This window comes from Typopeltis vanoorti, chromosome 23, assembly GCF_054136105.1.
Source record: "Typopeltis vanoorti isolate ZY-2024b chromosome 23, IOZ_Tvanoo_1.0, whole genome shotgun sequence".
Lineage (NCBI taxonomy): Eukaryota > Metazoa > Arthropoda > Arachnida > Uropygi > Thelyphonidae > Typopeltis > Typopeltis vanoorti.
The window spans coordinates 27,707,454-27,720,262 of NC_143571.1; the positions used below are offsets into that span (position 1 = coordinate 27,707,454).

The 12,809-nt window shown below is 34.8% G+C and overlaps 1 protein-coding gene across 1 annotated transcript in view; it reads right to left on the reverse strand.

The window, feature by feature from the left end:
- The window catches only part of LOC150093712 (centrosomal protein of 290 kDa-like), a 462,999-nt gene that overhangs the window by 427,010 nt on the left and 23,180 nt on the right, over nt 1-12,809 (reverse strand). Inside the window, exons 3-4 of the mRNA XM_090412505.1 lie at nt 3,752-3,805; nt 3,397-3,552 (exon numbers count right to left, since the gene is read on the reverse strand). Of these exons, the coding sequence (XP_090268631.1) occupies nt 3,397-3,552; nt 3,752-3,805 (210 nt within the window). The remainder of the gene's footprint in view (nt 1-3,396; nt 3,553-3,751; nt 3,806-12,809) is intronic.

Here is a 12,809-nt window from a genome sequence, read left to right on the forward strand (position 1 = left end):
TTCCTTGTCAAGACTCCAACATTATCAGATTTTATATTTCTATCGTCTAAGGCACTTTGTGCCATATCAATCCATCTATATCTTGATCTTCCTCTGGGTCGTTTTCCTGCCAACCTGGCAGAGAACACTTGTTTTGCTAATCTTTCCTCGCCCATTCTGTTTAAGTGACCATACCACCTGTGATTAGCTCTGCTAACGCATTCCTGGATGCTGACAATGTCAAGTTCTTTTCTAATATCCTCGTTTTTAATATGATATTGCCATCTGTTCACGCATCTGTTCTCAGGACTCTCATATCTCGGGTCTCTAGTCTTTGGTCAAGTGTTTTACTTCTGAGCCAGCTCTCAGATCCACAAGTTAAAACTATTTGAACACTGTCTTATATACAGCTAATTTAGAATTCTGACTAATTTCTCTCTTATTCCATATGAATTTATTCAATTGACTTCCTATCATACCAGCTTTGTTGATTCTGTTGTCTATTTCCATATTTAATTTAAAAATCGTGGCTAAGTAGCTGAAATGTTTTACTTGTTCGGCAGGTTCTCCATTCACAATGCAGTTGACATTTTCAACAATTCTGCCTATTTTCATTGTCTTTGTCTTTTTATTACTGACCTTCATATCATATCTATTACAACAGTTATTCAATATAGTCAGGGAATCTTGCAGCCTTGTAGCAGATTTATTTAGAAGTATAACATCGTCCACATAAAGCAAAGAGCTGACATTAACATCATCTCCAATCTTGATATCAGGTTTAATACCACTTTCTTTCATAATATGATCCATATAGATAATGAATAACAGAGGGGATAATGTACTTCCTTGTCTGACACCAAATTTAACATTAAACCATCTTCCATTAATCAATCCTAACTGTTGATTTACAACTCAAATAAAGACAAAGTATTGTTTGATATAATGTCCAATTGACACCATATAACTGTAGCGTATTGAATAGCTTCTCTCTTGGCACCTTGTCATATGCCTTTAACAGATCTACAAAACTTAAATACAGATCTTTGTTATATTCCCATGATTTCGCAAGTATTTGTTGTAAAGTGAAGATCTGATCTTGATAGCCTCTATTTGGCCTGAATCCAGTGCTTGTTCTTCACCAAGTTTTCCTTCCACAATTCTTCTCAACTGTTTCTCAAGTATACTAGCATAAATCTTACCAGGAACACTCAGTAGGGGAAATACCTCTGTAATTTTCGCTTCAGTTTTATCTTCCTTTTTATATATGGAAATATATAAAAAGGAAAATATGAGAGCTCTACTCCAATCTCTATGAGAGCTCTACTCCAATCGTCTGGAATTCGTCCCTCTGTCCACGCATTCTGAACTATGCAGTGCAACCACTGTAAGACTTTTATACCACCATACTTTAGCATTTCTGGTCGAATATCATCTACTCCTGCTGCCTTTCCACATTTCAAGCCTTTGATGGCTTTTTGCAACTTCAAGTATGGATATATATTCCTGTTGAGTGTTTTTTACCACTGTGCTATCACTGTTTGTTTCATTCAGCAATTTTTTGAACTAATTACTCCATACTTCAAGGATATCTTTTTCTCCTGTTTTCATGTCACCTTTATCATCTCTAACACCTTTTACAGCACTCTTTCCTCCATTTCTAAGCTTCTTCAACATCCTCGAATATTTTGCCACCTTCTTGATATTTATTTTCTATGTTCTCGCCAAAGTCCTCCCATGACTTTTGTTTAGCTAGTTTTACACAGAATTTAGCTTTCTGTGCTCTTAGAGAATACAGAGATATTTGTCTCTGTATTCTCTAAGAGCACAAGGTGACTTATTTGCCAGGAATTTTTGATATGCTTTCTTCTTTTACTTCCTGTGTCCACCATGGAGTTCTGATTTTTCTATCCTTGCAGATAACCTCACCACATGCCTCTCTGGTTGAATCAATCAGGGTTTTCTTCAAGGTTTGCCACTGAATCTCCAAGATTTCGTTCCTGTTCTCAAACTCTTTCAGTTTTCCTTCAATAATCTTTGTGTATTTTAGTCTACAGTTCACATCTGAAAGCTGCTCAACTTTTATTCGCTTTAAATCTTTCTTACATGTCATTCTTTTCACAATATGAGATTTATTTTATCCTGCTCAAGACTAAATGGTGATCACTTCCAATTTCAAATCCTGCACACTCTGGTGTCCTGCTCCAGGGAGAAAACATCACTATCAACAATAATATAGTCAATGAGACTTTTCTTATTCCTTGCCTCTTCTCTCCATGTGAATTTGTGCACATTTTTTGTTGGAACATGGTGTTAGTAATAATCAGTCCATGTCCTGAGCAGAAATCCAACAGATATTTGCCATTATTATTAGCTTTGCTCTTTTCTCCAAATTTTCCCAAAACATTTTTGTATGTCTGACAATCACTTCCTACTTTGCTATTTAGATCCCCAACAAGGACTAACTTTTCCTTTTTCATTGTGTCAGTAGCTTTCTCTAGAACCTCAAAAAATTCTTCCACCTCTACCTTAGTAGAACCTTCTGTGGGACCATACGCACAAATAAGTCTCATTGTTCAGTTCTCCATTCTGATATTTGCTCATATCACTCTACTTGAGACTGCCTGCCATTCAAGAAGATTAGCCTTGTATTTAGTGTTGAATACTATGGATACTCCTTCTTTTCCTTGCCTATCATTGCCTGAATATAACATTTTATATTTATTGCTCAGAAAGATCACCAGTTTTTGTTTCAGTCACCTCTATTATGTCGATCTGGTACTTATCTAATTCCTCAGGTAGCGCGCCATTTCTTTGCCATTCAGGCTTCTTATGTTGATAGTACCGATCTTCAACTCTGATATTGAGTTGGGGTGTGTTTTACTGTTTGTTCCAGTAGTTGACTTTTCACTGTTCATCCTGGAGAAAACAACGAGGCCCTTGTTTAACCAGGTGACACCCCAGCCGGCATGAAATTTTGTCGTGTTGTAACATCATTTTGTATTTTGGAATAAGAATGCAATTTGGTAGGCTAAATCCCAAATTGCCAGCCCATCCTCATTCGTTCAGTATCCAGGTAGATACCCAACAGGGTGCACCACGAGAAGGTGAGAATGAACATAAACATCAGCATATCACAAATGAAACTGCATGTATATGCTGCGATGAATCAATATTATTCAGTATAGTGAAAACTTTAAATATCTTAAAGACTTCAGAGCTAATATTTCTCTATGTAACGCTAGCATCATTAGGACTATCACAATGAACATACACATTAAAACATCGGTATATCACAAATGAAACTGCATGTATATGCTGAGATTCGGGAAAGGGATGGGAAGGAGGATTTATAATCTCAACGAACAATAAATAATCATCATTACTCATTAAACAATTAAAAAAAAAAGTACTAGCCTTTATTTCATCTAGTAACTGATGAATCTGCTGATTCTTTCTACGTAGTTTTTGTGTTTGTTCTTCTTCCTTTTGTCCTATGGTAGTTGACCGCACTTCTTCCAAATACTCCAAGTGCTTCTGATATTCAATTAATTCATCTTTTAACTGTTCAACCTGTTTGAAAAAAAATTAAATTAAATTAAATAAAAAAAGCCTGAACCAGTGATTTCAAAGCAAGCTTTAATTTACTAAAAATACTTTGGTATTCTATTTAAAAAACATATTTTTTTTTGTTTTTAAATTCTGAGCATCCAAAGGTAGAGACAGAAAAATAAATTTCAACAATAAAGTCATGAACAAAGGATGTACATACCTCAAGTCTCAAACTTTTGTTTTCTTCCTTTAACTTTTTGTTTTCTGAGAGGTACTAAAAAGTAAATATGCAAAAAAAGCATAAAAGAATCATTATTTTCAAAATATTTATATATATACAGGGCAAGTCAAAATGCCATGAGAGATTTCTGCCTATTTTTACAAAGAAACAATTAGTGATAGAAAAATGCAACCTGCAGTAATTGAACAAGAAACTCAAAGAGTTTCAGATTACTCAAGTTGTGTTCCATCTTTCAGCAAGATGGAACACAACACATCCATCACAATGTCATGTCCCTTTAGAACATCCAACTTTCTGGCAGATGGATAGGCCAAATGGGTCCTGCATGGTCACCAGAACCTTACACTCCTAGATTTTTTCCCTCTAGGGGTATGTAAAGGATAAAGTTTGCACTGTATTTGCCACAAAACTTGATTGATCTGAAGGATTGCATATGCAAAGCTTTAGAAATGATTGATAGTCAGATGTTGGTTTCTATGTAGCAAGAAGTCACATATCATTTCGATTTGTGCCATTTGGCATGTGATGCATGCATTGAACTTTTAAAAATCAGGTACAAAAACTGTTTCAACTACTAACAAGTTTCATATTATTGTATTCAATAAATGTTTCTAATCGCTCATGTCATTTTGACTCACCTTGTATATATATGTGTGTGTGTGTGTGTGTGTGTGTGTATGTATAAAATATTATTATAAGAAGTATATATATATATATTCTTATATATATAAGAAGAAAAAAGAAGATATATATATAATATACAGTATATTAATACATAATAATATAATATAATAATATTATATAAATATACATATTGGATATGTTATATAAAAAAGGCAAAAATGGAGGTGGAGTGCGGTTGATGATAAAAAAGGAGTTGTGCCCATGCCAGATGGAAATGAAAGAGGGAAATGGTAACAAGTGGTTTTGAGGTAGTATGGCATGGGGTAAAAGCATTATTTATTATTAAAAGTGAGAAATAAATTACACAAGATTGATCTTGCACAAAACTATGCTACTCCCTATAGAGTATCATTTTCTTGTCCACAAATTCCTGAATTCAGACTTTTTATTTAGGAGCTACAACTTAGACAGCTAATCTCATCTAATCCCACAGCCATACTGAACTATTGGACTATCTCCCACAAATTGGGAAGAGTAGTTGTAGGGTCTAAATATGGGAGATATTACCAGACAGTTGCAATTCCACATATGCCCAATTGAAAATGGGGCATATGTGGAATTAAAAAGCAGCTGATCATGAGACTGAAGACTGATAGGAGAAGCAGCTAGGAACAGTTCAGTGAGGGAAAAAAAAAAGTGTTAGCAGTGCACATAACAATATCCAGCACTCCTGAACCCAGAGTCTCTCCCTACCCCCCCCCCTCCATAATATACTGTCTCAAGTAATTAACTCTTAGGACCTGTATTTTACCAACTTCCCCAATACCATAAATACCACTCCCAAGGTACTTGATTGGTCTATAACTTTCTACCTTGATCTTAGAATCTCCTTTATGCAACACAACTATTTTGCCATCTTTGCATTCCCTTGCAACGTCCTCAGAACTACAACTTAAATTAAACAGCTAATCTCATCTAATCCTAAAGTCACATTTGCATTAAGATTCTGTAACAACTTAGGTGCATCCAATTCATCTACCTGTATTCTCACATTAGCCAATGTCACATCAGGCACTGAAGTATCTACAGCTGGACTACATTTATGTACAGTATTCCAATGTTGCCTTAATGAAGTCTTTCCCACCTATTTTTTGCTTGTCACTGTGTTCTTCAACAACTGCATAATATGATGTGCTTTAGGTTACCTTTTCAATGGATCAAAGCCAAATAATTGGAAGGAGACCTCCAGATCACCTTTAAGGAAATGAAGAGAAACGACTGTGACTTGTGATCTAACGTCCATAGATCTGCCACAATTCACTTGCCTCTGGATCTTCTCCACCATTTCTTCATCCAGGTGAAGAAGATTCAGAGGCAAGTGAATTGTGGCAAGTCTATGCAATGCTCTCTTATGAGAACAGAAAAATCGAAAGTCCGTTGCTTCTAAAACTAGCTCATAGAGGAAAATAAATAAATAAATAAGAGGAGACTCTGAAAGAAGAATATAAGTTATTAAAGGCATTTTATAGAATCGATATTGAAGACTTTTTTCAGTATAATGCAGGAAGACAGAGGACTGGGGGTCACCCATGAAAATTGTGTAATAGTGTGGTTATCTAGGTTGTCAGGACTAGATTTTTTTCTTGGAGAGTGGTGAATCAGTGAAATGGGCTACAGGAAGTGATTGTGAGTGCTTTATCAGTGAATGAGTTTAAGGAGAGGTATGATAGGTATATTTTGAATAATGGACCTCCTGTGATGAGTTATGACTCCGTGCAGGTACCCATTATCATCAACGTCAAATTCCTAACATGTATTCTCAAGGGGGTATATACAGGAAATAAATACATGAAAAAGTTATCATTATTAACTTCCTATCAACAAATTTCCTCCACATTAATCTGTTATCTGTCAAGATTCTAATATTATCAGATCTTATATTTCTGTGTAAGGCACTTCTTACCATATCAATCCACCTAGATCTTTATCTTCCTCTGGGTCTTTTTCCTGCTATCCTGGCAAAGTACACTTGTTTTACTAACCTTCTCCTTTCTTATTCTATTTAAATGACCATACACCTGAGATTAGTTCTACTAACACATTCCTGAATGCTAACAATGTTAAGTTCTTTTCTAATATCCCCATTTTTAATACGACACTGCCAATAATGCCATCTGTTCGCAAACCTAATTTTTCTCCAAACTCTCTCATATCTGGTTTCCAGTCTATGATCAAGTGTTTTATTTCTAACCCAGCTTTCAGATTCTTAAGTTAAAACTGGTTTGAACACTGTCTTCTATATAGCTAGTGAATTTGAGTGGAATGAATTTTATTCAAATAATAGTTCAAAAAGGAACACTGTCTGAATAATAATAATGTGCAATGTAATACAATACTGTTTGTAATTTTATACATTTTTGGAAGAACATGGTATAAAGTTTTTTATTCTTGATGAGTTATGACTCCATGTAGGTACCCCTTATCATCAACATCAAATTCCTCACATGTATTCTCGAGAGGATATATACAAGAAACTAAAATACATGGTTACCTTATCATTAATGATTTTAACAGGTATCACAAGCTTCTAGCTTTTACTAATATAAAATCCACAAAAGTTTAATTAGGATATAGTTGAGAGAGAGAGAGAAGCCAACTAAATTTAGTGTTTTAAGTTTGTATAAGTGGAAGCAGTTTACCAAAGATGGTAACTATAACTATCTATTTGTTTTTAGATGAAATTGCAAGACTTCTGCAATGTATTGGAGGTGGGGGGGAGAGAACTTACTTGAGTTATAAAGGAAAGCCTATGCCAAATTTTGTAATTATAATTGTCATCATTTAATTATTAATATAATTAAATAATTAGTAATAATTATTATGTAATTATAATTGTCATCATTTAAACAAAATCTGCAGAAATTTCTTTTGTAGCTTCCATGTCTCTGCAGAAAGAGAAGAGGCATATGAACTTTAACAGTGCTTTTAGATATAACAAGAATAAGCCAAATTTGAAAATTATAGATGTTTTGCTCAAATAAAATCTCCAGGAGTTTGTATTTGTATAATTGTATTTGTGGTGTAAATTGTGTGACTTCTTCTGGCCAGTTCGACTGCGTCATGGACTGAAAAAAATAAATAAATAAAATAAAATAATAATAATTATTATTATTGTTTTATTAATACTAAGTATTGAGGTATGTATTTTACTCGATATAAGAAAAATGTTATTATGTTGTTGTCCATACGGATGTCTTCAGACTATTTAGGATACAAATAATATAGCAGATTCAAACAGGAAGTGTTCATCATTTTGTTTATAACAGGTTAAAAATGGATATTATCACACTAATCAAAATCAAATATCTTTCAGAAGTGAGCTGTACATTCAAATATGCAAATATTGTTGGAGAAAAATTGAACAACTTTGAAAATAAAAGTCAAATTTCATTCTCAAACCAATGGAAAAATTTTAAGAAAACATTCTTCGATTCAGCCAGGGAAGTATGTGACAAAGTTATCTATGAGGACAGAAAAATAAGAACTTTGTAGTAAACCAAAAAAAAAAAAAGATAAAGAGACAGTTTTGGAAAAGAGGAACATATCTGAACATGATATGCTCAGAAGGCAACTGGAGGAATTTTCCAACTGAATATTCTACTGATTTATTCACATATACCTAAAAAGTAGCCAAGAAAAACTGTGAAGAGAAATTTGGGGAAGGAACAAGTTGGCTTCAAGCTACTGAGAATGCAGCTGATGTTTTTCTATTTTCCTAACGATATTCATAGCATCTGTTATTTTTATTGCTGTTCTTCACCAAACTTGTTACAGGAGCTATTCAATTTAGTTAAAGAATCCTGAAAAAGAACATTATCCACATGAAGTTAAAAATCCAACTTTAATATCCCCAATTTTGATACTAATGAATTAATGATTTAATCTCATTTTTTAAATACCGTAATATAGCAATTTTTATAAATCAGGTGAGATCTTTAGGAGCAACAAATACAAAACATTATATTCAGACAATAATAATCATTATTGTGACACTAGAGAAGGCAATTGCCACAACTAAATTACACACACCATGTGTCATCATAAAACTGTGCACAAATTCACATCAAGAGAAGATAAATGAAATAAAAAAGTCTCATTAAGTATGTTAATGTTAATAGTGATGTTTTCCCACTGGTTTAGAACATAAAAATATACAGAGAAATTCAAATTGGAAGTGATCACCATTTAAGTGTTGAGCAGGATAAAATTGAATTTCATACTGAAAAGAAGAGTATGTTCGAAATGTTTTAAAATAACTAGAAGTTGAGTTATTTTAAAATAACTTTCAGAGGAGGAACTGTAGACTCAAATTCACAAACAATATTGAAGAAAAATTGAGACTGAAACCAGAACCATACCTTGGAGATTAGTGGCAATCCTGAATTCACTTCACTGATTCAGCCAGAGAGGCATGTGGTAAGGTTGTTTGCAAAGATAGAAAAATCAGTACTCCATGGAAGTTAAAGAGGCAGTGAAGGAAAAGAAGAAAGCATACTTAAAGTCTCTGGAGAACAGTCTTTGAGAATAGAGAAAAAAATGAAAGAGTGAAGTGCTGTGTACTAAATAACAGTCATAGGAATACTTTGGTGAGAACACTGTAAATAAATATCAGGAAGGTGGCAAAATATTCTGGAAGCTACTGAAACAGCTTAGAAATGGAGGAAAGAGTAGTGTAAAAGGAATCAGAGATGACAAAGGCAATACGAACACTGAAGTTAAAGATATTCTAGATATCTGGAGTAGTTACTTTGAAAGATTGCTAAATGAAACAAGAAGTGTTAGCAAGGTGTATTCCCAACAGGAATACAAATCAATACATGAAAATATAGTTTTGTAGTGGCTGCAAAACTATATTTCCTATATGCATAATTCAAAAGGCCTGGTCAGGAGGTCGAACTCCAGATGATTAGAGCAGAGCTCTCAGAGTTCCCATCTATAAAAAAAAAAGGGGAATAAAGTTGAATGAGAGAATTACAGAGGAATTTCTCTACTAAGTGTTCCTGGTAAGATTTATGCAAGCATACTTGAAAAGATGTTGAGAAAAATTATGGAAGAGAAATATGGAGAAGATCAACCTGGGTTAAGGTCAATAGAGGTTGAGATCAGATTTTCACTTTATGGCAATTAATTGAGATATCATAGGAATACAACAAGAATCTGTAGATCTAGAAAAGGCACATGACAAGGTACTGAGAGAAAAGCTTTATTTTTCTAAACACTACAATTATATCAGGTAAACAGAACATTATATAAAGTAATACATAGTCTATATTTCAGTTGTAAGTCAGCAGTTAGAATTGAAGATGGTATAGAAAGATGATTTGCTGTTAAATCAGGACTGAGACATAGGTGTACATTGTGATTCATTATCTACAAGGGTGGTCTGAAAAGTTCTCGGCCTTGACCATAGATGGCAACACTATCAGCACGATTTTTTTTTTCTAAGTTGGTATATCTGTCATAAGCATCCATGTGAAGTTGCAAGTCATTTGTTTTATACAGCTGTCTGAAACAAAAGTGTTGTCCATATCCCTTGAAATGGATAAAATTGAGTATCGTGCGGTTATAAAAATCTTTGTAAAAGAAGGTTTAACACCAAAAGAAATTCATTCGAAGTTCATAAAAGTTTATGGGCACTCTTCTCCTTCATTTTCGACAATTAAGAAATGGGCTGTCAAGTTTAAATGTGGTTGTACCAGCTTTGAAGATTTTTACTATGGATGATTTTACTATGGATGAGACTTGGATTCACCATTACACACCAGAATCCAAACAGCAGTCAAAACAGTGGACAGAAGAAGGTTGTTCAGCACCAAAGAACACAGTTGGTTCCATCAGCAGGAAAGGTCATGGAATCAGTGTTTTGGGATGCTAAAGGCATTTTGTTCATTAATCATCTTGAAAAGGGTAAAACAATAACCTAGGAATATTATTCCGATCTTTTAACCAGACTAGACGAATCGTGAGAAAAGATCAGGACAATGCACCTGCCCACAAAAGGCAATGGGAAAATTAAGGGATCTGAACTATGAATTGTTGGAACATCCACCATATTTCCCCAGATTTGGCTCTCTGAACTTCTATCTCATCCCAAAACTAAAAATCTTCCTCGCTGGTCAACGTTTGTATTCAAATCAACAGATGATTGTAGCTGTAAAGGGGTATTTTGCAGATCTTACAGAGAACCACTGCAGGGATGGGATAATGGCGCTGGAGCATTGCTGGAATAAATGTATTAGTCTTAAGGGAGATTATGCTGAAAAATAAAAATAATTTTGAAATTATAAATTCGTTTTTTCATTGTTAGACTGAGAACTTTTCAGACTAACCTCGTATATGGATCACATTATGAAGGAAAGTGATATTAAACCTAATATGGAAACTGGAGATGTTAATCTCAGCTCTTTACTTTGTGTAGATGATACTTCTAAATAAATCCAAGTCTGTTAAATAAATCCAGGTACAGGTCTTCAGGATTCACTAATTTTAATAACTGCTGTAATAAATTTGGTATGAAAATCACTGCAATCTCATTTCAACCTATTTAGACACAATTTTCAAATTATCAAATTAAACGATATCAAATTAAACATGAAAATAGACAGCAGAATTAAATTTATGTGGAATAATAGAGAAATTAACCAAAGCACTAAAGTAGCTGTATACCATATAGTGTTCAAACCAATTTTAACTTATAGATCTGGTTGGCCAAGTGGTAAGCATATCCGCTTTCCAGCCAAAAGGCTGTGGGTTCGACTCCCACCTAGGCACAGATGTTTGTGATTGTCTTTCACCTTCATACATTCATTCATACAAGTGAATAAACACTCCCCCAAGATGGACTGGGTCACCATGGGGGTAGTAGACCCAACTGTCTTGCAATGGGCAAGGCCTTCACCCTGTAGTGGGTAGAAAAACAGGCTGAATATCATCACAATTGCTTCCTCTAGATGCCTCCTTAACTATCTTCCATACACTACCAGTGTCCTTCCCTTGCAGGGCTTTATTCCATGGCACAGCTCCAAGCTTCCTAATAGATTATGACAATCACAAGGCAAGTGATTGTCATAATCACTTGCCTTGTAGTTCTGCATTTACCCCATCTTGAGAGAATATTCCTTAAGTTTTGCAATCTCCCAAGTCAAGACCATATGGTCATTTTCCCCAAAAGGAGGCAACGTGGCCACCTTCCTTAAGGATAGCTCTTCTGATTCTAAGACCAGGTCCAATACTCTCACACTTCAATTGCCCTGCATCACATGTTGCCTGAAATAGTTACCTCTCAGTAGGTGTAGAAATTCTTTCCTTCCTGCTATGTGATATTTCTTCTTTCCAATCTGTATCTCTATAGTGGAAGTCCCTTATAATAATCACTCGATCTGCACTCACTGTACTAATTTGCTAATGCATGCCTTCCTTAGATTCCCCCCCCCATTCCAGCCTATGGCAACAACCAACTGTACATTTTGTCTTATTGGCCTTGATCTCACACCACTTTCCTTAATTTATTTTATTTATTTACTTAATTTACTTTAACTATTTTTTTTGGTTGCAATTCCAACTATCAACTTATCATGTTGATAGTTGGAATTTTGTTGCAATATTGCTTTACAATTTATTTTAAATTGTAAAGCAATTTAAAATAAATTGTAAATCCATGCATGTTGTCAACCCCATTCTGGATCCTAGTTCTCAATAACCTTTCCAACACTTTAACCACAACACCTGATTGACCTATAATTTGAAGCTTCAGTTTTGTCACCGTCCTTAAAGTGATATGATTTTGCCTTCCTTCCACTCCTTTGGAACATGATCCAACGTAAGACTCATGATAAACAAACATGTCAAGGCAGATGTCAACTCCCTGGCACATTCCTTTAAAATACATGGCGAGATATCAAGTCTCACATCCTTATTAACACGTTCGCTGCCAAACTACGAGTATACTTGTAGTTCGTATATGAGCTACACAAGCCAGCTACGAGTATACTTGTATGACGCTTACCGCAGGCAACGAGATTACCGTACTGACCTTGAAGAAGTAAAAATGCTTGGCTTGTGGAGCTAGTAGCAAAACTGTGTATAGTCATAGATGGTATATGCTCTGCACAAGCCAACTACGAGTATACTTATATGACGCTTACCGCCGGCAACGAGATTACCGTACTGACCATGAAGAAGTGAAATTGCTCGGCATACGGGAACAGACTATGCCGAAGTAGCGTGGCAGCGAACGCGTTAACTTCAAGTTTGCTCAATTCCCAATAAACCTTCTTCTCACTCACAGTCAGTCTCTCCTCCTCCTCCGCTGCTCTCAAACATGATGTCATATTCACATAAATGAAATACCTTT